The sequence below is a fragment of the Lonchura striata genome, chromosome 33 (assembly GCF_046129695.1).
Source record: "Lonchura striata isolate bLonStr1 chromosome 33, bLonStr1.mat, whole genome shotgun sequence".
Classification (NCBI taxonomy): domain Eukaryota; kingdom Metazoa; phylum Chordata; class Aves; order Passeriformes; family Estrildidae; genus Lonchura; species Lonchura striata.
Window position 1 is genome coordinate 1,276,692 of NC_134635.1, and position 24,902 is coordinate 1,301,593.

The 24,902-nt window shown below is 59.5% G+C and overlaps 1 protein-coding gene across 1 annotated transcript; it reads left to right on the forward strand.

Moving 5' to 3' along the window:
* The first annotated feature begins 314 nt into the window (after positions 1-314).
* On the forward strand, positions 315-16,036 carry IQGAP3 (IQ motif containing GTPase activating protein 3). The gene is made up of 38 exons (XM_021532191.2): positions 315-351; positions 1,622-1,709; positions 2,050-2,206; positions 2,475-2,552; positions 2,702-2,778; positions 2,917-2,984; positions 3,252-3,365; positions 3,770-3,948; positions 4,252-4,330; positions 4,586-4,749; positions 4,928-5,015; positions 5,158-5,321; positions 5,470-5,630; positions 5,866-5,990; positions 6,886-7,049; positions 7,229-7,319; positions 7,399-7,566; positions 7,683-7,825; positions 7,902-8,072; positions 8,376-8,459; positions 8,928-8,999; positions 9,558-9,627; positions 9,970-10,178; positions 10,380-10,532; positions 10,645-10,808; positions 11,665-11,889; positions 11,973-12,113; positions 12,576-12,660; positions 12,929-13,161; positions 13,249-13,381; positions 13,662-13,764; positions 13,920-14,064; positions 14,208-14,295; positions 14,545-14,757; positions 14,867-15,033; positions 15,187-15,288; positions 15,647-15,755; positions 15,923-16,036. The coding sequence occupies exons 1-38, from the start codon at positions 327-329 to the stop codon at positions 16,034-16,036; spliced, it is 4,914 nt and encodes a 1,637-aa protein (XP_021387866.2). The 5' UTR covers positions 315-326.
* Positions 16,037-24,902: the final 8,866 nt, after the last annotated feature.

The following is a 24,902-nucleotide window of genomic DNA, read 5'->3' on the forward strand; positions in this document are numbered from 1 at the left end:
TGTCCCGGTGTCCTGCTGTCCCTCGGTCCCGCTGTCCCTTGGTCCTTCTGTCCCTCTGTCCCGGTGTCACTCTGTCCCGCTGTCCCGGTGTCCCAGTCCCTCTGTCCCGGTGTCCCTCGGTTCCTCGGTCCCACTGTCCCTCTGTCCCGGTGTCCCTCGGTCCCGCTGTCCCTCGGTCCCTCTGTCCCTCTGTCCCTCGGTCCCGCTGTCCCGCTCCCGCTGTCCCGGTCCCGCTGTCCCGGGTCCCGCCCGGCAGCCCCCGCGCGGAGCCACGTGTGCAGCGGGAGATTCAAACCGCGGGCGGAGCCGGCAGAGCCGCCGCGGCCATGGAGGGAGCGGGGCCGGGGCGCTGTGAGTGACCGGCACCGGCACCGGCACCGGCACCGGCACCGGGGCTGCGGGGGCGGCTGCGGGCACGGCTGGGGGGCAGGAGGAGGAAGGCAGCGGGCACGCCCGGGGGGACGGGAGGGGGACAAGTCTGGGGTGCAGCGAGCGGGGGGAGGACAGGTAAGTCCGGGGGTGCGGGGATGGGGACAGACGGGTTTGGGGTGCCGGGATTGGGGAACAGACGGGTCTGGGGTACCGGGATTGGGGAACAGACGGGTCTGGGGTACCGGGATTGGGGAACAGACGGGTCTGGGGTACCGGGATTGGGGAACAGACGGGTCTGGGGTGCGGGGATTGGGGAACAGACGGGTCTGGGGTGCCGGGATTGGGGAACAGACGGGTCTGGGGTACCGGGATTGGGGAACAGACGGGTCTGGGGTGCGGGGATGGGGAACAGACGGGTCTGGGGTACCGGGATTGGGGAACAGACGGGTCTGGGGTGCGGGGATGGGGAACAGACGGGTCTGGGGTGCGGGGATGGGAACAGACGGGTCTGGGGTACCGGGATTGGGGAACAGACGGGTCTGGGGTGTGGGGATTGGGGAACAGACGGGTCTGGGGTGGGGGGATTGGGGAACAGACGGGTCTGGGGTGTGGGGATTGGGGAACAGACGGGTCTGGGGTGGAGGGATTGGGGAACAGACGGGTGTGGGGCGGTGTGAGGGCACAGCTAAGCCTGGGGGGCTGTGGGGACAGGTGGGGTGCACGGGGGGACAGGGACTCTGGGTGTGCAGAGGGCTGGGGGAGCGGTCGGATTTGGTGCAGGGGGTTGAGGGGGAACAGGCAGGTCTGCATGTGGGTAGAGGGACTGCAGTGGCAAGGTGCCAGGCCCACGGGGACAAACTGGGGGGGACATCTTTTGAGGAATGGTTTGTTGGGAGGCAGCTGGGTGCCCCCCAGAAGTCATGAGTGCCTCCAGCACGAGCAGCAGTGTAAAAGGACCCTAAACCTGTAGCTGTGTTCCCCACCTCCTCCCGGGATGCTCGATCCGTGCCCTCCCCCACTCCAGTGCCAGCTCCCATGGCCGTTATTTGGGAAAAAGGGAAATTGGAAACTTTCCTCCCACTGCCAGAAGGGCCTGGCTGGTGACGTTGGTGCCACTCCCACGAGGGCTGTGGGAGGCTACTGCACCCAAAGCCTGCCTCCCTTTCCCAAATCTTAGTTTCAGTGGCCATGGGAGCTTCAAAAAACCGCAGAGCAGGGGGCTCTGATGGGATATCCCCCTTCTGCCCAGGTGAGCGCCTGACTGCCGATGAGATGGACGAGCAGAGGAGGCAGAACGTTGCCTACCAGTACCTGTGTCACCTGGAGGAAGCCAAACGGTGGGGCTGCACTTGGGGAGATCCTCGAGCTTGGATTTGGGGGGAAAAGGGGTGTTAAGGGGAGGGACAGGGAGAATGGGTGGGGAGTGGCTTCAAAATGCTGCTTGGGTCCTGCAGTTTTATGGCTCCTGAAAGTTGGCTGGGGGGTTGTGTTTTTTGTGGGAGGACACTCAGCCCAACACCCAAACTGAAAACCACCCAGCAGCAAAATCCTGAGGGCTGAGCTCCCCTGCCAGGGAGGATTTATTGGAATGGGGTTTGGGGGGGGATGTCCTTTGGGTGCTTTTCTGCTGGGTGGGGTGCTGGGGGTCAGTGACGTGCCCTGTCCCTGCCCTGCCAGCTGGATGGAGGCGTGTCTGGGCGAGGGGCTGCCCCCACCCACGGAGCTGGAGGAGACTCTACGCAACGGGGTCCTCCTGGCCAAACTGGGCCACTGCTTTGCCCCTGCCATTGTCCCACTGAAGAAGATCTATGACCCTGAGCAGACACGGTACAAGGTAAGGCTGTGGCACCAGAGGGAAGGTGTAGTACCCCTTGGGGTGTAGCCCCAAACCTTTCCCTTGCTGGTGAGTGCAGAGTGAGGAGGGACTCGCTGGCAGCAGGCCCTGAGGGACTGTTCTGTAGCAGGTGGCTGCAATGGGGTCCCTGAGCTCTGTGCCCCTCTGTCTTTAACCTCCTGCCTCGGCTGGGTTGGTCTGGGGGCAAGGGGGACCCCAGGCATGGGAGAAAGTGGGGTTCAGCCTGACCTCAGCTCCTCTCTTCCAGACAGCTGGGCTTCACTTTCGGCACACGGATAACATCAACTACTGGCGTGATGCCATGAGCCACGTGGGGCTTCCCTCGGTAACATCTCCCCTCCCAAAGGCCAAGGGACACGCTGGCCTTTGCCTTGTGCCAGTCCTGGGGGGGTGCTTTGTCTTTGCCCCCCACTCTTTAACACCAGGGGACTCTCAATGCCATTGCCCCTGACGTGTCTCTGGTCTTGATGGCAGATCTTCCACCCAGAGACCACTGACATCTATGACAAGAAGAACATGCCCCGCGTGGTCTACTGCATCCATGCACTCAGGTGGGTGCCCTGGCCTGGTTCTCATGGAACATGTTCATGCTCATGAGCCCTTTGGTGGTGTCACCCGTCAGCCTCAGGTGACACAGAAGCGTCAGGAGGGAGAAGCAGGTGATGTCACCACGTGGGTTTGTATTTTAGCTTTTACCTCTTCAAGCTGGGGCTGGCTCCTCCGATCCAGGACTTGTATGGGAAGGTGAACTTCACAGGTATGGCACTGTGCAGGGAGACCTGGGCTGGGACTTGCTGAGGGGGGTTTGGCACCGATGCTCCGGGGTCCCGTGGCAGGAGGGATGTGCAGAGTGAGAGTCTTGGATGCGTCTTGCCAAATCTGCCTCAGGGATGCTCACCCCAGTGTGGGGGTTTTCTGCACCCCTCTTGGTCTGGCAGGGCAGTGGGGGCTCTGCTGGCTGCCCCTGCTCCACTGCTGGGCTATGGGGCTGGTGCTGAGCAGTGCTGCCTCTGCTCTGCTCCAGAGGAGGAGATCAACAACATGAAGCGGGAGCTGGAGAAGTACGGGCTGCAGCTGCCTGCCTTCAGCAAGATTGGAGGCATTTTGGCCAACGAGCTCTCAGTGGATGAAGCAGCAGGTGATGGGTGCCTGGTGGGGAACGTGGGGCTGAGTGTCAGTCTGTAGCAGGATCTTGGCCCAGCCACTGAATGCCAAATCTGGGGCCAGCAAACTGGGAGAGGGTGCCCCGGGAGGTGATGGTGCACTGGGATGAAGTGGGAGGCATCTGGTAGTTCTCTTTCAGCCTGCACAAGGCTGCAGGTGCTGGCACAGCCCTCGCTAGGCAGCAGCAGCTGGGGTTGTGCATTCCCTGGGCTTGCTGTGAGACACAGACTTCCCTGCTGCTGGGGACTGCAGCTGGCCTTGTGAACAGGGTGGGCTCCCATCGCCGTGGCACGGCGGGTCCCACTGCAGGCAGGGGTAAAGCAGATGGTCCATTGTGCCCCTCCGTGTCCCAACTCACTCCTCCTCTTCCCCCTCCAGTCCACGCCGCGGTGTTGGCCATCAACGAGGCGGTGGGTCGGGGCGTGGTGGCCCAGACGATGGAGGCCCTGCACAACCCCCACGCCAGGCTGCTGGGGCTGCGCCAGGAGCTGGCAGCTGCCTACCAGGAGGTGCTGCACCAGGCCAAGCTGGAGAAGGGCAGCAATGCTAGAAACAGGGTGAGGAGGGCACAGGGGGCTCTGGGGTGCCTGGGAGAGGAGCAGCCCCTTTGCTGATGGGCAGGTGGGTGCTTTCAGCTGGAGGGGTACCTTGGCCAGAGGCCATAGGGGGCTTGCTGGCTGAAACATGGCCTGGGAGCCCTTGTGCTGAGCAGAAGATGGGGGAGATGGTTCCTCTCTGGGGGCTAGTTCACCCAGGGGGTGGGAAATGAGCCCAGGCATCTACAGGGGACCCCACTGTGCATGGTAGGGTGTGCTTGGGCAGAAAGCTCAGGCTGGGGAGTCCCTGTCCAGTACCCACAGGTGATCCCCGAAGGAGAGGACGTCTACGACTGGTGTCTGACCCAGGCTGAAATCCAAGGGAACATCAACAAAGTGAATGGTGAGCAAAGCTGGGCCTTCCCTCTGGGGGTTCTCCAGGGCTCATGGTGGGACCATGGTAGCCCTGGGCATGGGGAGAGTGGTGGGCCTAGCAGAAATAAGTCTGCTCAGACCTAGAGGGAAGAAGGGCTGGGTGTGCATTTCCAAGGAGAAATTAAAGTGATGGGTATGCAGGCTTTAGCCATAGCTGCCTTTGCTCCCTGGAGCTGTGGGATGATTTACCTGCTCACCTCTGGGGTGAACTGGCCTCTTGTAGTGCGTGGGGCTCTGGAAGAGGTGGACAATGCCCTGGAGAGACAGGATGTGCTGGCACTGCACTGTGCACTGCAGGACCCCATCCTGGCCCTGCGCTGCGTCCAGCGTGACAACCTCGAGCTCTACTTGGAGCAGCTCAGCTCGGACCGGGAGGAGAAGGCACTGGTAGGGGCTGGCAGGAGTCTGGGGTGCTGGGGGTGCTGGGGGGCAGCCCGTGCCCCAGGAAGAGGGAGGTTCTGTGGGCTGAGGAGTTGGCAGCTTTCTGCCAGGGGTCTGAGCACGGCTGCTCTGGCAGCACCAGTGTGGGAGCCGTGAGCCCTGACACCCTCTCTGCCTGTTGCAGGAGCTGGGCTACCTGGAGCTGCTGGAGCAGGAGGAGCTGCAGGCAGGGATCCTGACAGCGAACCGGAGGGACGAGAAGGAGCGAGCCAGTGAGTGCCTGGGCAAACTCTTACTGCAGGCTCTGCTGCCCAGTGCACCCCAGGAGCTGTGGGCCTGCTGGCAGCCTGGCCCTGAGACAGGGCACGGCCACCTCCTGCAGCCACCCTGTGCCAGCCCCCGTCTGTCCCTCAGTGCTGGCAGCTGTCGGCCGGATCAACGCTGCTGTCCGCCAAGGGGTGCCAGCAGAAACCTTGGAAGCTCTGATGGACCCTGCAGCCCAGCTGCCTGATGTGCATGCCCCTGCTGCCTCCCTGTACCAGCACCAGCTGGCCCTGCTGCAGGGCCAGCACCCACGGGTGAGACACCCCAGGGATGGGCCTTGACAGGGGGTGGGTTGGTCCCTCTGCTAGGTCTGGGGTCCTTCCTTTGTTGCTGCTTCCCTGGGGAAGCTGAGGCTGGAGGAGGAGGTTTTGGGGGCTCAGTGCCTCTGCCTGCCCTGTGCAGGGCGAGTTGGCACAGGAGGAGTTGTTTGTGGCTGTGGAGATGCTCTCGGCTGTGGCACTGGTTAACCAAGCCCTGGATGCCAGGAACCCCAACAGGCTCTGGAGCAGCCTGGTCAGCCCTGCCCTGGGCCTCTCAGGAGCTGAGGATGCAAATGCACAGCGGTGAGTTGGGCTCTCTTAGGGCTGGTGTGAATAAATCTTGTGGAAAGGGCTGGTCAGGGGGCTTGGGCTTTTTGTGGGCTTGTTCCAGCAGCCTCCCTGTCCTGTGCCTTGCCTCTCCCCTCTGAAGATCTGAGGCAAGAGCTGCCGTCTTGCTCAGAATGCACCAAGCCCTCCCCGGCATGCACTGAGCCCTGCTTGGAATACTTCAAGTTGTTGCCTTGTGTCCCTCCTGCAGGTACTTTGATAATCTGTTGCAGCTGAAAGGCCAATTGAGGAAAGCAGGAGCTGAGTTCCTGAGCTGGAATGACATTCAGGACAGCATTACCAGCACCAATTCATCAGTGCAGGAGGAAAACGACCGTGAGTCCTGCCCACACGAGGTTTGGGCATGCAGGGGTGTTGGAGTTTTGGCTTGGTTTAGGGGTTTTGTGTGGAGGCAAAGTTTTTCTTCTAATTTGTGTTTTTAAAGAAAATTTAATAGTTTTTTGTTGTTTGGTTTTAAGGCAGTTTGTTGTAAGCTATTTAAAAGATTGTTTTCTTTGGTTATTGTGGTTTGGTTAGTAGTTTAGGTAGAGGCACACATACTTTTGATGCTTTCTCTGACTGTTGTTTTTTTTTTCCTCCCCCTGCCCGTGGGTTGTTGCTATCTTTTATATGGTATATTATGTGATACATGTTTATAGTTTTAAAAAAATATTTATTATTTATATTAAATGGTGTTTTTTATTTTAAACTAATTTATGAGTGTTAGTATTATTAAGAACGTGGAGGTAAGGAAGAAGAAAGAGGAGGAATAGGACTGGCTTATATTCTTCTATCTTAAAACTTCTGACTTCTATGTATAAAGTAAAAATCCTCCTGTATAGGTGTTAAAACTTTTGTATAATACTAATTTTTTTTCTCTTTATTTTGTAACTACTTCTACTATAATATTTAAATTTTTGTGACTTCTTGTTCTACTTGTAAAGTTGATAAATTATTTTATGGCTTAAACTTAAAATTACAGCTGTTTTCAGCTGCCTGTCAGGGCTTTAAATGTTTCTGACTAGGGCTTGGAACCTCTAAAAATGTCTGAGGGACACTTTGAGTTCCAGCAGAGGGGGTCGCAGATGTCCTGGGAGGGAGGGTGCACTGGGATTCCAGCCCCGATAAGGCACCGGAGACTCTCAGCACCCTGGGCTGCGGGTCCCTTGGGTGCCTGGAGTTCGGAGGGGTTGAAAGGCGTGTCCAAGGCATGTCCCTCCCTCCCACGCAGGAGCCCGTGGGCTGGGGCTGCTCCACGAGGCGCTGCTGCGGGCAGACCCCGAGGAGACGCTGGCGGCGCTGCTGCTGCTGGCGCCCGCCCTGCCCGGCCTCGCCCTGCCAACCGCCCCCCGCTACCACGCCCTCCTGGCCCGGGCACGGAGGCAGAAAGCCCAGGTGGGGTGGGGCTCAGGGAGGAGCTCCATGGCAGCCTGGCATCCCCCCTGGGTGCAGGGCACCGCCCTGCTCACAGGAGTGTGAAGTACCCCCCCACCCCAGCAATGCAGCACCCGCGAAGCAGGAGGTGCTCACAGGGGCTGCCCAGCTCACTGGAGCCCATCTCCCCTGTATCACAGGCCACAGAGGACAATGGAGCTGTTCTTAGCTGGGAAGAAGTCCAGGAAGGGGTCTGCCAGGCCAACCAGGACACAGTGGCAGCCAGGAGAAGTGAGTGCTCTCCCCATGCAGGTGCTGCTGGAGGTCAGGGGACAAGAAGGGGCTGATGTGGGCCCCTCTGCTCCCGCAGTGGCTCTGGGCATAGCTGCCATCAACCAGGCCATCAAGGAAGGGAAGGCATCACAGACACTGAGGGTGCTGTGCAATCCTGATGTGGCTCTGCGTGAGGTGGTGAGCACCTGTGCTGACGGCTACCAGGAGCAGCTGGCGGCTCTGATGGCCACCAAGGGACCAGCGGGTAAAACCCTGGGGCTGCAAAACCTCCCCCACCCCGGGAGCCTGGGGTGCACCCCTGGCCAGGGTGTTCAGGGGGAGCAGCACCCTCCAGCAGCTCCCATCCATCCCGGCACGCAGGGAGCACGGAGCTGTCCTGGACCAGGCACAGGCTGCTGGACGGTGCCGAGTTCTACCTGAACCTGCAGACCTTGGAGGGCAGCTGGCAGCGCCCACGCAGCGGCAGCTTCAACACCGCACACCTGAGCCGGGAGGAGATCCAGGTACGGGCAGGACGGGGCTGGGAGGGCACGGCCGGCGCCGCTGGGGCTGAGCTGGCTGTGCCTCGTGTCCTTGCAGTCGGTCGTCGCCCGAGTGACGCTGGCCCACGAGCGGGAGCTCCTGTGGGCGTCCAGCGTGGCGCTGGTGGTGCGGCTGCAGGCGCGGTTCCGGGGATTCCTCGCTCGCCGGCGGCTCGCGGCACGGCGGCGCGTCCTGCGGGAGCAGGGGCCAGCTGCCACCAGGATCCAGGTGACACAGCCAGGGCTGTCCTCCTCTGAACACAGCACACACAGAGCAAGGGCAGCTGCTCACGGCGCCTCCTGGCAGGCTCGGGCAGGGCCAGCGCTTGCTGCGCTGTAGTTTTACTGCCAGGACCTCTGAGGTGCTGCACGGAGTACTGAGGGGCTTGCTTCTCTCACAGTGCTGCTTTGGGTGCTGGTTTCCTCTTTCTCCACGCTGTGTTACTCTCTTTCCTCATGTGCTCCCTGAGAAACCAATGGAGTCACAGTGACCTCACTCAGGTCTCTCTACCTGGTGTCTCCTTGTGCCCAGGCTTGTTGGAGGGGATACAGGCAGCGCAGAGCTTACCTGGACAGGCTGCACTACCTGAAATCCAACACAGAGGCTGCAATCAAGGTTTGGAAGATTCTTTCTTCAGCCTTTGTTCCCATGTTGGGCATTGTCACCAGCTTGTTCAGCTTGTGAGGGTGCAGAGGAGCCAGGGGGGTTTGTGGCAGCTGGGCCAGGGCAGTGTGTGAGTGGACAGGGGAGTTAAAAAATCATAGACTAGAATTGTTACCAAGGGCTCACTGAGGCTGGAGAAGCCCTTGAAGATCACCGAGTCCATTCCAGCACTGCCAAGGCCACCACTAACCATGTCCCCAGGTGCCACATCCCTATGGGTGTTAAATCCCTCCCAGGATGGTGAACCCACCACTTTGCTGGGCAGCCTGTGCCAATGCCTGACCACCCCTTCTATGAAGAAATTTTCCTTAATATCCAACCTATACCTCCCCTAGAAATCCTCATGATTTTTCCCCTCCACCCATTCCCTTTGGCCAAGCAAGTCCTTCCAGAATCCGAATGTTTGAACACCTCTCCCAGATCCAGGCAGCTGTGAGGATGTGGCAGGCACGGAGGAAGTACCAGGAGAGGCTGCGCTACTTCAGGCAGAATGTGAGTGATGGGATGGGAGTCAAACCACTCCTGGGGCTGTGTTGGTGGGGATGTAGGGGGATGATCTGGAGCACGTAGTTGGATCCCTGTCCCTGAATGCTCTCAGTGCAGCTGGAAGAACTGATTCATCCTGGCAGGGGGACAGATGGGAAGGAATAGGTACCTGCTGGGTCTGCAAACCAAGCTCTCAGGTTTTGTAAAGTGTGAGGAGAGCAAAACCACTCCAGTTCCGTAAAAAAAACCAACAATGACTTCAAGATGCCCATTAAGAGGGGAAGGAAATTTTGGGGAGAAAAGGGGGGTTGTCAGCTGTGGGAAGTGAAGTTGCACCCACGGAGTTGCTGCAGCTTCCGATATACAGTGAGTGGAGGGGAATGACCACTGTGAAGGGTAGAAGCCCAAAATCTCTCCTGTGTTGTAGAGACCCTCATTCCAGGCCTTAATACATTCCTGGCAGTGGCACCAGGCAGTGATGTGTTTGTCCAGCTCTCCTTCACTCCCCATATGTGTTAGGACACTATGGAAAAACATCTCCCACCTCCTTGTTTGTCTTGGCAGATTAAAGCTGTAATTAAAATCCAGGCTTTTGTGCGAGCCAACAAGGCCCGTGGGGATTACAGGATGCTGGGTAAGGAAGTGCCTGCTCATTGCTGCTCTGAAGTGTGATGGCTAATTGGGAAGGGCACTCTGCCTCTTCCCTTGCTGGCCCTGCACAGTGGGGAAGCAGTTATGGGCAGGCCACTGGTGGCCCCTTGGCAAGGACAGGAGTGACCAAGGTGGTCCTTGGTCATCAGCCCTGGGGCTGCCTCTGCCCCCAAAAGCTTCCTGGAGGCTGTTGCACAGTGTGGCTGTGTGCTGTCCCATGTCCTGGTGCTTTTTGGGGAGGAGGATGGGGTGTGGGTGAATGCAGTGGGGGTGGCCACTCCATGCACCCGCAGATTATTCATGGCCTTGCTCTGCATTGCTGCAGTCCACAGCAAGAGTCCACCCCTGGGCATCGTCCGGCGCTTCATCCACCTGCTGGAGCAGAGCCAGCACGACTTCTGGGAGGAGTCAGAGGTGCTGCGGCTGCAGGAGGAGGTGGTGAAGAGGATCCGTGCCAGCAGGCAGCTGGAGAGTGACCTGGACCTCATGGACATCAAGATTGGGCTGCTGGTCAAGAACAGGATCACGCTGCAGGTAGAGAGAGGGGAGGACTTGGCTGCCTCATGCGGTCCTGCCCTCCACGGCATCGCAGCTTGGACTCATCTCTGCTTCTCTTCTTAAGCACTTGGAGGGGCTGGGGAGCACTGGGCTGCCTCTGGCTCTCCCCAAAACTGGTCAGAATGCCAGAGCCTGAGGCAGACCCCAGTGCTTCTCTCCTTGCCTGTGTGGCCACAGGAGGTGGTGTCCCACTGCAAGAAGCTGACCAAGAAGAACAAGGAGCAGCTCTCAGAGATGATGTCCATGGACAAGCAGAAGGGGCTCAAGACGCTCAGCAAGGAGAAGAGGCAGAAGCTGGAGGCCTATCAGCACCTCTTCTACCTGCTGCAGGTGGGGCTGGGGGTTTCTGCTGTGTCCCCCACAGCCGGGGGGCCAGTGCAGGGACCTGGACCCCAGCTACCCCACCACACCTGGGCTAGCTCGGTGTCCCTCCTCCCTGCAGACACAGCCAGTGTACTTGGCCAGGCTGATCTTCCAGATGCCCCAGAACAAGTCCACCAAATTCATGGAGTCGGTGATCTTTACACTTTACAACTACGCTTCCAACCCACGGGAGGCTTATCTGCTGCTGCAGCTCTTCAAAGTGGCACTGCAGGAGGAGATCAGGTGGGTGTCCTGGTGTGGGAGCAGGCCCAGGGAAAGGCTGAGCTGCAGCAGCTTGGTGTGAGAACCCCGGGCTTGGTCTGGGGTCTCGTGTGGTGGAAAAGTCTTTCCTCCAACCCGAGCTTCCAAAGAAAAACTCTGCAGCTACTTGTTGTTCGGTCTCAAGGCAGTTTATTGTTGGTTATCTAAAAGATTGTCTTCTCGGGCTGTGGCTGTTTGGTCAGCGGCCCAGACAGAGACACACACACACACTGACATCCTCTCTGTCTGCTGTCTTCTTCTCCTCTCCCCCCACCCAGGGCTGCTGCTATCTTTTCTATGATATATTACGTATTACATGTTTATAGTTTTCCCCCAATACCTACTACCTATATTACAAAGTGCTTTTCTACTCTAAACCAATCTGTGAGTGCCAACATCACCAAGAACATGGAGGCAAGGAAGAAGAAGGAGAAAGAACAGGATCAGCCCACTTTCCTCCATCTTAGAACTTCTGACCCCCATGTACAAAGTAAAAATCCTCCTGGACAGATGCTAAAACCCCCCTGTACAATACTAAAAAAAAATTCCCCTCTGTTTTGTAACTACTTTTACTATACTATCTAACCCTTTGTGACTGCTTGTTCCACCTCCAAAGTTGGTAACTCATTCCATGGCTCAAACTCAAAATCACAGCTGTTTCCAGCTGCCTGCCAGGGTCTAAAATGCTTCTGACCAAGGCCTGGAACCTCTAAAAATGTCTGAGGGACATTTTGAGTTCCAACAGCTCGGATGCTGTTATCTGTCTGCTGCCTCCTGCTTGGAGAGCACACCAACACCCGTCCACCCCCGGGTGCCGTCTGCCCCATTCTGTGCCCAGGTCCAAGGTGGACCACGTTCATGACATCCTGACGGGCAATGCCACGGTGATCCGGCTGGTGGTCAGCTTCTACCGCAGCGTGCGTGGGCAGAACGCCCTGCGGCACATCCTGGCCGGCCCGGTGCAGGAGGTCCTGCAGGACAAGGCCCTCAGCATCCACACGGACCCTGTGGACATCTACAAGGCATGGATCAACCAGACTGAGTCGCAGAGCGGGCACAGAAGGTCAGACCCTGGGTAAGAAGGCTTGGCTCGGCCGCAGGGTGGTGGGCATGCGATGGTGACGGGGTCCTGTCCTCCCTTCACAGCGAGCTCCCGTATGAGGTCAGCCCTGAGCAGGCTCTCAGCCACCCCGAGGTCCAAAGGAGGCTGGACATTTCCATCCGCAACCTCCTGGCAGTAACAGACAAGTTTGTCTCTGCCATCACGTCTTCTGTGGACAAGATCCCGTGAGTGTCCCGACGGTTTCTGTGCACACCCCAGGAGTGCTGTTGGCTCTGAGGTGTCTCCAGCAGGGCCTTAGAAAGGAGGTTGGATTATGGGGGGGCTTTGCTGCTGCAGGACTGAGTTACTGCACTGTCGGCAAGGGGAACCCCAAATATCAGCAGTGCCTCATGGGCTGCTTTGTTTTTCTGCTCCGTTTCTGGGCAGTTTACTGCTGACATTGAGATGTCTGCCAGGAAGAATCTGAGCTTTGTGGTCATCTCAGAGGATGAAGGCCTCCTCCAGAAATGCCTGGGTTGGCAGCAGGGTCAGGGAGGGAGCTGAGGGGTGCTGTAGCTGCCAATCCTACCTGTGGGCTTCTCCATCACCCCGGGCTGGGGGCTTGCTGCTTCTTGGAGGATGGGTAGTAGGACTGGGTCATCAGGGTGGACTCACATGCTGATGGTCCTCTCCCTACCTCTCCTCAGCTATGGGATGCGCTACATGGCCAAAATCTTGAGGATGTCCTTGGCTGAGAAATTCCCCAAGGCCCCAGCAGAGGAGGTTGATAAGGTACCACGGGGCTGGGGCAGCTGTACAGTTTGGTGGGGTTCAGCTGTGTCTGTACACGAGGGCCACAAAAGGTCAGGTCCTCTCGACTTAAAGACCCCTCCAAGTGGACATTTCCTTGAGCCACTAAGGAAATGCCGAGAGCGGCCTTTGGCCCTGCACTGCCATCTCTTCCAGGAGATGCAGAGCAAGGATGAAACATCCTTCCCTGCTGAGGTGTCGCCTCCTTGGGCCCTAAGCCATCTGCCCCCCGGCCTGCCTCTCGTCCTAGGTCGTGGGGAACCTGCTCTACTACCGCTTCATGAACCCGGCCGTGGTGGCCCCCGATGGCTTTGACGTCGTGGAGGTGTCGGCCGGGGCGGCGCTGCGCCCGGACCAGCGCCGCAGCCTGGGCTCCATCGCCAAGGTGCTGCAGCACGCCGCCGCCCACAGGCCCTTCCAGGGGGACAGTGCCCACCTCTGCGGGCTCAACCGGTACCTGGAGCACACCCACAGCAAGTTCAGGTGCGCCCCAGGATGGTGATGGGGCGGGAGGGCGGCCAGGAGCCCGTGACAGGGCTTGGGGCTGACCAAAGGGGTCCCTCCCTGCAGGAGGTTCATCTCTGCTGCCTGCTGTGTCCCTGAGCCCGAGGAGAGGTTCGACATGGATGAGTACTCAGAGATGGTGGCAGTGGCCAAACCAGTCATCTACATCACTGTGGGGGAGCTCATCAACACGCACAAGGTCAGGGCATAAAGCTCATGGCAAGCTCTGCTCCCTCTGCTCCCATCCCCTGGGCTTTCTGCTGTGTTTCCTCCCATTCTTCTGTATCCCACCCCTGGCACAGCTTCCTTCTGCCTGACCCGTTTTTCCCTTCTAAGCAGGGAAATAACCTGGATTCTGCAGGCTTGTCCTTTTGCAAACCTCATATTTTCTCCATCCCCTCTTGCGTGTGAAGGGTGACCCTCCCTCAGTCTCCATTTGCATCCCCCTTTGCCACTGATTCATCCCTTGCACTGTCCAGCTCCTGCTCGAGCACCAGGACTCCATCACATCACACCACAGTGACCCCCTGCACGAGCTCCTGGCGGATCTTGATGAGCTTCCTACAGTCCAGTCCCTGGTTGGTAGGTTGGAATCTGGGACCCACCACCCTCCCTGGTGGGAGGAGGGTGGATGTGGGCACACTTTCTTTGCACAAAGTTTGAGCTGGATTGCTCTGGGCACGGGAAGCCAGCCCTGTAGAGCCCAGCACAGCTAGCAGGGCTCTGTGCCCTCGCAGGGGAGAGCGTTGCCAGCCTGGGAGACAGCAGTGCTGAGCAGGTGATCTCCCAGCTCAGCAGAACAGAGATCTCCCTCACCCTCACCAACAAGCTGGTGCCAGTGGCCAGCAGCGAGGAGAGTGACACCAGGAGCCTGCTGCTGAGGTGAGGATGGGCTCTGGGCGTGTTGGAAGGGTACTGGGGGCTGGGATGCTCAAGGTGGGCAAGAAACCCTTGGGAGGCAACTGAATATTGTGTGGAGGGTGGTGGTCTGGAGCGGATGCCTGACATCTCCCTCTGGTCTCTAGCACCAAGCAGATGCTGGTGGATTTGATCCAGTGCCAAGCAGGAGATTCCCTCCCAGAAATCCTGTGGACACCAGCCTCACAGCATGAGGTGGGATGTGTGAGGCTGCTGCTAGGGATGAACTGATTGTGGGCAAAGGGCTAAAAAGTTCTCAGCAAAAAGCTGCTCCACTCCTCTCAGAGGTTTGGCTACTGCTCTTGTGATCCAGCGGTGCCTGGACCCTGGATTTCAGAAGAATCACAGGTTCTGGGCCAGGAGAGACCCACATCAAAGCGTGGGTGAAGGAGTTTGATTGTTCCCCCTCTGCATCCCATTCCAGCTGTGTTCCCTTCTCCCTAGGAAGCTGCCCACGAGCAGCTGGTGTGCCAGCGGGCGCTGCGGGATGCCCAGCCCTCTGCCCAGCTGAGGCGCCACCCGTCCCTGGCTGCCAACGCCCGGCTCTCCATGGAGGAGAAGAAGCGCAAGGTCACCCGCAACCTGCGGCGCTTGGAGAGCCTGGGGCTGCTGGACCCTGCCAACCAGTACCAGGCGCTCATCGACGAGCTGGCCAAGGTGTGCTGGGGGCTGCTGAGCTGGGGTCACCCCTAAGGCCCCGGAGCTCCTGCCCTGGTAAAGCTCACAATGGCACTTTTTGGATTTCTGGCACCGCTGTTTCCTCCAGGACATCCGGAACCAGCGGCGACACCGGCAGCAGCGCCGCAGGGAGCTCCTGAAGCTGAGGCAGACCCTGGAGGGCCTCGATGCCAAAACTCTGTTTTATGAGGAGCAAATTGATTATTACAACCAGTACATCAAGACCTGCCTTGACAACCTGGCAGCCGGCAACAAGTGCGGTTCCTTGCCAAAAATCAGTAGTTTTTAAGAAAAACGCCATTTGTTTTCATTGCTCTCTGGTTGTTGTGAATCCTGGAGATGCTGGGAATCCAAAGGGTCACGGATGGCTGGAGATGAGCTCTCAGAATGTGCTCCCTTCTCTTCCAGGGGCACTGGGAAGAGCAAGAAGCTGCCATCTCTGCACTACACAGCAGCCCAGCTGTGGGAGAAGGGGGTGCTGCTGGAGATCCAGGACCTGCCACCCAGCCAGTGCGTACCCTGCTCCAGGGCAGGAATTCCTGCTTGGCCTTATTCAGTGCAGGGCCAGGAGTTCATGCACTCTGATCCTTGTGGGTCCCTTCTGGTTCAGGATATTCCATGATTCTATGAAAACTTAGGCAGGAAGAGGAAAGTGACTGAGGAGGAGGATGCACAATGGGGCCGCTGTTGTCCTGCCATATGGGGCAAGTTGTTTTGTGTAGGAGAATGCAGGAAAGCTGGGATTTGCAGTGGGGTTTGGGCTGTGGGTCTGGCTGCTGTGCTGGGGGTGCACTGGGAGGGTGACCTGGTCCTTGGCTGTGTTAAAGCTGTGAAGCCCCTTGGGTAGTGAGTGTCTCTGTCTTCCCAGGCTCAGGAACGTGGTTTTCGACATCATCCCCTGTGAGGAATCGGGCAGGTTCCAGGTGAAAGCCAAATTCATGGGGATCGACATGGAGCACTTCCAGCTGCACTACCAGGTGGGGAGGCTGCACTGCTGGGGGTCAGAGAGATGAGGGCAGCTGGGGCGTGTGGGCTGGGTGGTGCCCCCACACCTGCAGCTCTTGTTGGGGACTGTGTGGAGCCCTGCCTGGAGCTGCTGGGCCAGCCTGGCTGGGCTCAGGGCAGTGACAGTCCCCTCCCACAGGACCTGCTGCAGCTGCAGTACGAGGGAGTAGCAGTCATGAAGATGTTCGATAAGGCCAAGGTCAATGTCAACCTGCTCATTTTCCTGCTCAACAAGAAGTTCTTCAAGAAGTAACAGGGTCAGGGGGGCAATGTAAACCTGCCAAAGAGACCTCAAGGCTGCTGGTCCCAGGGCAGGGAAGCTGCTGCTGGCCATGGAGCGTTCCTGCATGGATGCTTGAGCATCTGCAGCCAGCAGTGCCTGAGTGGGGGCACGGGGCCCAGCCCCAGCCCTGGGCACCCCAAGCTTGGTACTGAACCAGTGCCCGACCTCCCTGCAGGAGGATGCACCTGCCAAAGCTTTTGCAGCATGTGTTGCTTTTAAAATCTATTTTATTTTGGCTGTTTAATTCCTGTGTTGCCAACAGCCAGCTGCCCACTCTGTATTTTTGGACACTACACAGGTTTTACTGATAAAATAAAGGTATCTAATTTATCTATATATCTATCTATATCTATATGTATGTATATATTTCTTCCTTATATTAAGGCATGGGAAATTTTATATGGAGGGGTAGGGAGAGGCCAGAACAGAGAGGCAATAACTGCTTGTGAAGGCAGCTGTGAGCTCCTCTCTAGTACATTGAGGTGCAATAGAAGAATTTTGATTTTAAAGATGAATTTCACTGCTGTTCAGCCAGGCTGCTGTCCCATGGATGTTTTGAGGGACTGAGCAGGGACCACGTCTGGACCACAGTATCTGCTGTAGAACAACCCCACAGCACCATCTCAGCAGGGACGGCGGTGTCTCTGTCCCCTCTTGATTTCATCTGGTGCTTAATCAGTTTTCAAGTGTGGGACAATGACTGTTTTTGGCCATGGCTGCATTTAAAGCACTTTCTCTCCATGTGAGCTCCTCCTGCAGCCCCTTCCCTGGGATGGGAAGGGAGCTGCTGCCAGTCCTAACCCCCTCCCACCCCATCTCCTTCAGGTGCAGGAGCAGCAGGTCCCAAACCTGCTCTGCAAAGGAAGTTTTTTTGAGGATTGGAACAGGAATCTCCCTCTCTGCCTGGTAACTGCTGTGGGACCTTGAGGCAGCTCAGGGGGTACCTGACCTATTGGCATCTCAAGCTCTGTCTTGTCTTTGGAAAGTGATGTTTGTTTGTGAGGTTTTTAGGTGATTTTCTTTCCCTCCTCTCATATAAATGCCTCAAACTATGCTTATTCTATCCCCATCCATGCTGGATTCCTGCTGTGCTGCCTCTGCTTGTTTACTCTAAATAAAGATGTATCAGAAAATGCAGAATTTCTCTGGATGATCATTTCCCTGTGCTCCTCGCCTGCCTCTCCCTTTGTTTGGCAGGGTGTTTGGGGCTGGTGACATCCCTGCAGCCCCCGTTCCCAGACAAGGTGTCCCCTCAGCTCTGGCCAGGGCCCCAGGGAGCACCAGGGCAGTCAGGTGCTGAGGCACAACTCGGCTCTTGCACAGGGAACTTAGGCCACTTGCAGACACACTTAATTCTTAAATAAATACTATGATTACATCTCCTAAAGACTATGATTATATCTCTACAGGAATGAAGTGGGATCAAGCTGCAGCACTTTTCTGTGTTTAAAATAGGACCAGGCTGCCATTAACCTGTTGGGTGCTGCACCATCTGCAGGGACAGGATCCTGGGAAGTTGCTGCTGCACATTACCCATTACCACATGGGTTTTCATCTTCTGGTTGCCATATTTGTTTATTTTTTTCCTTCCTTGCCTTTAGAGGAGGATCCAGCATGTCTCTGGCTGTGGCTCAGTGTGGTTTGTTGCTGCCAGCAGCCAAGCAGCCATTGGCTTTGCACCAGCAGCATTTGGCACGCTGAAAACACTTTTTTTTTGGGGTGCTTTGGGGATGGAGGGGAAGCCTGAGGTAAAGAACTCCACCTAATAATAACAGTCCCAACTGTTCACTAAGCAATGCTGCAGCACAGAGGGGACTCATGTTGCTGTGGAAAAGGTGATTTATTTTTTGGAAGCTGTGCTGTGGCCAGCCATGACTCAGAGCCGGGGTGCCACCTCTTGCCTCCTGCCCTCCGGCTCGGGAGAGGAGGTGGGAGGGGAAGATGAAGCCCCGGGAGCGCTGGAGGAGGCCCGGCTGGCTGAGCTCCTCCCGGCGCAGCTCCACTAGATGTCATTGCAAGCTGGGATAAGGCTCGGGCTCCTCCGTGCCCAGCCCGGGCTCCTCCGTGCCCAGCCCGGGCTCCTCCGTGCCCCGGGCACGCAGCGGCGCTCCCGGGGCGCACGGAGCCGGGCCGGGGCTTGCGGAGCCCGGCGGCTCCAGCGCAGCCTCCCCAGCCCCGTGGCTGTTCCTGCAGCTCCCGGGGCTCTGTGCTGCTGGCCCGGGCTGGCACAGAGAAAGGGACCCCGGGCAAAACCCGGAAAACCCCGAGCTAACGCCGCCCTTAGAAGTGTTATTTGGGAAGGGGGAGAAAAGGAGAAGATTGGGCTCCCTCTGAGCCTTGTGTTTCACACCAGAGAATCCTACAGTGGTTCGTTGGAAGGGACCTGAAAGATCACCAGTTCCACCCCTGCCATGGGCAGGGTCCCCTTCCACTATCCCAGGCTGCTCCAAGCCCCATCCAACCTGGTCTTGGGCATTTCCAAGGGTGCCACAGCTTCTCTGGGCATCCTGTGCCAGGCCTCACCACCCTGGCAGGGAGGAATTTCCTCCCAGTATCCCACCCAACCCTGCCCTCTGGCAGGGGGAAGCCATTCCCCCACGTCCTGGCACTCTTTAGGTAGAGGGAGGTATTATTTCACCTTGAGCAGCTCCAGCACGCCCGTCCAGCAGCCAGACACCTTTCCTGGCCCGCCAGCATTGCCCGCATGGCAAAGGGGATCACTGCCTGCATTGAGCCCCCTCACTGACCTCCCCCTCCACGCCCAGCTGGGCCACAGCATTCCCAGGGCAGCGGCTGTGCCAGGGGCTGCGCTGGAGGTGCCACATCCCCAGGTGCCATAGGGTCCCTCAGCCACACAAGGGACCCTCACTCCTGCTTCCTTACTCCCATAATTGCCTCCAGGAGCACAAAGGAGCTGCCAGATGGGTGTACTTTGGAAAAAAAAATAAAGCAAAAATAAAATGGAACGAGGGAAGGTTGAAAAACCGATGTGTATACATACATGCATGAGAGGAGATCTGCACCAGGGTACAGGATGGGCATTCAGCTTTTCACATCTCACCAGGCTTAAGTTTGGCCTAAGTCCTGCAGCCTGTGGCACTCAGCACGAGGAGGAGAGCGTAAGCCGTGGAGAAAGGTGCCCCACTGGGGCTGCTGCCATGGTGTGGGGTGGGAAAGGGGCGCTGGGACCTCCCGGGCGGTGGGAGGGAGAGGTGAGGGAGAGTGAGGGAGAGTGAGGGAGGGTGAGGGAGAGTGAAGGAGAGTGAGGGAGAGGTGAGGGAGAGTGAGGGAGAGTGAAGGAGAGTGAGGGAGAGATGAGGGAGAGTGAGGGAGAGTGAGGGAGAGTGAAGGAGAGTGAGGGAGAGGTGAGGGAGAGTGAGGGAGAGTGAAGGAGAGTGAGGGAGAGTGAGGGAGAGTGAGGGAGAGTGAAGGAGAGTGAGGGAGAGTGAGGGAGAGTGAGGGAGAGGTGAGGGAGAGTGAGGGAGGGTGAGGGAGAATGAGGGAGAGGTGAGGGAGAGTGAGGGAGAGTGAGGGAGAGTGAAGGAGAGTGAGGGAGAGGTGAGGGAGAGGTGAGGGAGAGGTGAGGGAGAGTGAGGGAGAGTGAGGGAGGGTGAGGGAGAGGTGAGGGAGAGTGAGGGAGAGTGAGGGAGAGTGAGGGAGAGTGAGGGAGGGTGAGGGAGAGTGAGGGAGAGTGAGGGAGAGTGAGGGAGAGGTGAGGGAGAGGTGAGGGAGAGTGAGGGAGGGTGAGGGAGAGTGAGGGAGAGTGAGGGAGAGTGAAGGAGCCTTGGGAGGTTCACAGCGGGGAGCTCGCGGGAATCCCTGCGCCCAAAAGGAACAGAAATGGTTAAACTGGGCTCAGGAAGGTGCTGCTGCCGTCCCTGATCCCAGCAGCTGCCTGGCCTGGTGGAGGAGCTGGGTGCTGGGTGCTGGGTGCTGGGTGCTGGGTGCTGGTGCTGGATGCTGGGTGCTGGGTGCTGGATGTTAGATGCTGGGTGCTGGGTGCTGGTGCTGGGTGCTGGGTGCTGGTGCTGGGTGCTGGGTGTTGGGCACTGGGTGCTGGGTGCTGGGTGCTGGATGTTAGATGCTGGGTGCTGGGTGCTGGTGCTGGGTGCTGGGTCTGGATGCTGGGAGCTCCATCCCAGGGCTCTGGAGTCCTGGGCACCCCCAGACACGCTGGATGGAGCCTGGGCCGTGCCTCCAGCTCCATCCCAGGGCTCTGGAGTCCTGGCACCCCTAGACACGCTGGATGGAACCTGGGCCGTGCCTCCAGCTCCATCCCAGGGCTCTGGAGTCCCAGCATCCTCAGACACGTGGATGGAACCTGGGCTGTGCCTCCAGCTCCATCCCAGGGCTCTGGAGTCCTGGGCACCCCCAGACACGCTGGATGGAGCCTGGGCCGTGCCTCCAGCTCCATCCCAGGGCTCTGGAGTCCTGGCACCCCCAAAGACGCTGGGTGGAGGCTGGGCCGTGCCTCCAGCTCCATCCCAGGGCTCTGGAGTCCTGGCACCCCTAGACACGCTGGATGGAGCCTGGGCCGTGCCTCCAGCTCCATCCCAGGGCTCTGGAGTCCTGGCATCCTCAGACACGCTGGATGGAGGCTGGGCTGTGCCTCCAGCTCCATCCCAGGGCTCTGGACGCGCTGCCCTGCCCAGGGGGAGGATTCCCCTGCCTGTCCAACAGCACAGCCCCGCTCGCCCCGCAGCACCGGGAGGCAGGGGAGCCACTCAAAGTGCCCGTGGCAGGGTCGGGGCTCAGCTCAGCCGTGCCAGGCTCCCCCCGGAGCAGCAGCAATGCCAGGGGTGGCACAGCCTGCACCGAGGGATGGTATTGCTGCTCCCTTGCGATGGCAGCAGCTTCCCTGTGGGAGAGGGGGAAAAAGCACAAAGTGAACGGGGGAGAAAATAAGAGGGGAATGTTTGCCCACTGTCTGCTGCGTGTTGTTGCTGTTTGTTGTGTTTCTGGGGTTGCTCTGGCAACCCTGGGAAGCCGTGCCAGGCTGCAGCACGGCGGGTACCAGCACGGCGTGGTGAGCAGCCGGGGGGACAAGCTGCTGCCCAGGGCCTTGCTGGGGTCACGGCATGGCCCAGCTCAGCTGCTGCTCTCCCTGGAGCCAGGGCTGGGTGCTTGGTTCGCACCCACAGGCTCTCTGAGAGGAGCCTGGCCTGGAGAGGAGTGAAGTGAGGCTGGCTGAAGGGTCCGGGGGACAGCAGCCAGCCCTGCTGCCCCCAGGAGCCCAGGAGCACCCACGGCTCTTTCCTTTTCGGAGGGAACGGGACAGCAAATGTCTGCACTTTGGGATTTTCCAGCCCCCCCGTCAGTGTTGAAGTTGTGTTCCCCCCACCCCAGACAGCTCCAGGTGCCACCAAAGGCTCCCTGCTCCAAGTGGGGAGGATGAGTGGGAGGCAGGCAGACACCCAGCCCCTTCCTGGGTCCCCGGGCTCCACCAGGGCCGGGAGCACGTTCCCAGAACCCAGCAGTGGGAATTTGGTTTATTTGCAATGCAACAATGACCCCAGGACCTGGAGGAGAATGAGCGAAACTCTGGAGTCCTGGAGGGGCAGAGGGGCTGTGGGGGTACCAGGGGGGCTGTGGGGGTGCCAAGAGGGGTGTGGGGGTGCCAGGGGGGCTCTGGGGGTACCAGGAGTCTCTGGGGGTGTCAGGAGGGGTGTGGAGGTGCCAGGGGGGATGTGGGAGTGTCAGAGGGGCTGTGGGGATGCCAGGGGGGCTCTGGGGGTACCAGGGGGGCTGTGGGGGTGCCAGGGGGGCTCTGGGGGTGTCAGGAGGGGTGTGGGGATGCCAGGGGGCTGTGGGGGTGCCAGGGGGGCAGGAGCCACCCCTCTGGGGCTGGGCTCACACACTCCCTGCCGGTGCGTGCAGAAGGGCTGCTCCCCGTGCCGAAGGGAGGCAGGGTGCCAAGGGGCAGCGTGGCCCTGGGGACAGCGGGGCACAGGGGGGACAGCTCGGGGAGGAAGGAGGAGCTCCCCGAGCCCCTCTCAGCCCACAGCTGTGCGAGCTGTCAGAGCTGGAGCCCGCGTGCCCCGTGGCATCCCCCGGGCGCAGCAGTCAGGGCTGGGTGAAGGCTGTGCCCCTGGGAGCCAGGAACGATCCGTGCAGCTCCAGAGATGCCAGTTAACTCTTCGGGGGCTGCAGGGAGGATGGGGCTCCTCGGGGACGTGGGCACTGCCACCCAGAGCCTGCAGACCTCGGGGTCTGGGGGGAGATTCCAATGGTCTGGGGGTTCTGCTGCTTCCCGTCCTGCCTGGCACAAACAGCGTGGAAAGGTCTCAGCCTGTCACTGGTCTGAAGTGCCAGTTTAATTTAATTGTTTCATTGCTGCACCTCCAAATGGTGATTTTTTAACTCGTAGGCCTGATGAGGAGTCCTGCCCTGAACTGGAAGCTGACTCATTCTCCTCCAGGTCCTGGGGTCATTGTTGCATTGCAAATAAACCAAATTCCCACTGCTGGGTTCTGGGAACGTGCTCCCGGCCCTGGTGGAGCCCGGGGACCCAGGAAGGGGCTGGGTGTCTGCCTGCCTCCCACTCATCCTCCCCCCCTCGGAGCAGGGAGCCTTTGGTGGCACCTGGAGCTGTCTGGGGTGGGGGGAACACAACTTTAACACTGACGGGGGGCTGGAAAATCCCAAAGTGCAGACATTTGCTGCCCCGTTCCCTCTCTGAAAAGGAAAGAGTGAGGATCAGGCCCCAGCTGTCTCATCCCTGCTGTAGCCATCAGGCCAGACCCAATTCCCATTTCTCTGCTTGCAGCATCTCTGGGTGCAGCCTCAGCCCCAGTGTTGGGAGCAAAGGAAAACTGAAGAAACGAGAGCTTGGAGCTGGGACTTGAATCCCCATCCCAGGATGGGGGGTGAGGGGAGGGCAGCGTTTCCCCCCCAAAAACCTCTCCACACGGGGCTGAGCAGGAGCTGGAGCCGGCGTGAGTCACCCCGTGCAGCTGCTGCCAAGGCAGGAGCGACCTTGTGCTGCTGAGCCAGCGTGGGCTGAGCCACGGGAAAGGGAAGCTCTGGCTCAGGCCGGATGCTCCGGAGGAAAGAATGAGCTCTGGGGCTGAAACCGCCGGCCGAGGAGGGCCAGAGCAGTGTCAGGGAGGGTCTGGGGTCTGCCCTTCTCTGCTGCAGCAGCGAGCAGGTTTTGGGCGCTCCCAAAATCCCGGGGCTTGGCGAGCGGCGTCTGTGAGCACCCGGGGATGGGGCTGACGCTCCACGAAACTCAGGGAAAACCAGGGAAATCTCCCCTCTGCTCCTGCCACGCTGCCCTCAGCCCTGGGATCCTTCCAGGCTGGCGAATGTTTTCCCCTGTCCCGCTCCTGGGCTTGAATCAGCGGACGTGACTCAGCGGGGAGGAGAGAGGGCTGGGGAGCAGCTCTGTCCCCGCAGGGGAGCAGCACCCGAGCCCCCTGAGCCCCCGGAGCCCCCCGAGCCCCCGGAGCCCCCCGATCCCCCCCGAGCACCCCGATCCCCCGAGCCCTCCGATCCCCCGAGCCCTCCGATCCCCCGAGCCCCCCGATCCCCCCCGAGCACCCCGATCCCCCGAGCCCCCCGATCCCCCTGAGCCTCCCAAGCCCCTGAGCCCCCCGATCCCCCTAGCTCCCCGATCCCCCGAGCACCCCGATCCCCGATCCCCCGATCCCCCCGAGCCCCCCGATCCCCCCCGAGCCCCCCGATCCCCCTGATCCCCTGAGTCCCCCGATCCCCCTGAGCCCCCCGATCCCCCTGAGCCCCCCCGATCCCCCCGAGCCTCCCAAGCCCCTGAGCCCCCCGATCCCCCGAGCTCCCCGATCCCCTGAGCCCCCCGATCCCCGATCCCCCGATCCCCCCGAGCCTCCCGAGCCCCCGATCCCCCCCGAGCCCCCCGCCACCAGGGCTGACACTGCCCTTGTCCCCCGCTGTCCCTCCCGCGCCCAGCCCATGGGTGCAGCAGAGGGGGAACTGGTCCAGCCGGCGCACCCCGTCCCGGCGGAGAGGGGAGATTCCTCTGGCAGGGGGGTGACCCTTGGGGGCCTTTGTCACCAGGGTGCCACCCCGCCCCGGGCGCTGGGGACACGCATCGCCCTGCCCAGGGGAGCGTGGAGCAGGCAAAGGAGCCCAGCACGGGGGTCTGTGCGCTGCGGGCGGGTGGGAGATGGGGAAAGGCTCGGGGGGCACCGTGGTGGCACTGGGTCAGGGGAGCAGGCAGCACACCCTGTCTCGCTGGATTAGAGAGATCAAGCAGCCCGGGGATTAGGGAGTCAGGAGAGCCGGGCCACCTGCGGGGGAGGGAAAAACCTGTGAAGGAGAAGGATGCGAGAGGTGTGCAAGGCTGGGCTTTGGAGCAATTAGATAAGTGAATCAGGGCCTGGGAGCGATTAGAGAAAGAAATCAGGTTTTACACCAATTAGGTGAAGTCCCCAGGCGATTAGACACAGAGGTGGCTGCAAGAGGAGGTCTCCCAGCAGTGCCTGGAACTGATAGGGCCCGGCATTGATTAAAGGAGCATCAGAGGCTGAGAGCAATTTGATAAGAAAACAAAACAGTGGATCAATTAGCCTGGGAAAAAGGAGGCAGCTGGGGTGATAATGGGAATGGGGAAGTGGGGCCAGTCCAAACAACCCCAACAGCTCTGAGTGTGGTGCTGCTGGAGCTGCAGGAAAGGGGTGGAAAGAGGGAAAATGGTCCTAGCTGGAGCTCCGAGGGCTATGGGAACCTGGGGCACTGGGGTGAGATTGTTGGGCTAGCTCAGTTTGGCACTGGGATGAGATTGGTGGGCTAGTTCAGTTTGGCACTGGGGTGAGATTGCTGGGCTAGCTCAGTTTGGCACTGGGATGAGATTGCTGGGCTA

What these genes read in the sequence shown, in the direction of transcription:
- IQGAP3 (XM_021532191.2), top strand. Translation starts at nt 327, where the DNA reads ATGGAGGGAGCGGGGCCGGGGCGCT. An exon ending in GAACATCAACAAAGTGAATG is followed by an intron (nt 4,331 to 4,585) that starts GTGAGCAAAGCT and finishes GGCCTCTTGTAG; the next exon opens with TGCGTGGGGCTCTGGAAGAG. An exon ending in TGCGCTACTTCAGGCAGAAT is followed by an intron (nt 9,000 to 9,557) that starts GTGAGTGATGGG and finishes TTGTCTTGGCAG; the next exon opens with ATTAAAGCTGTAATTAAAAT.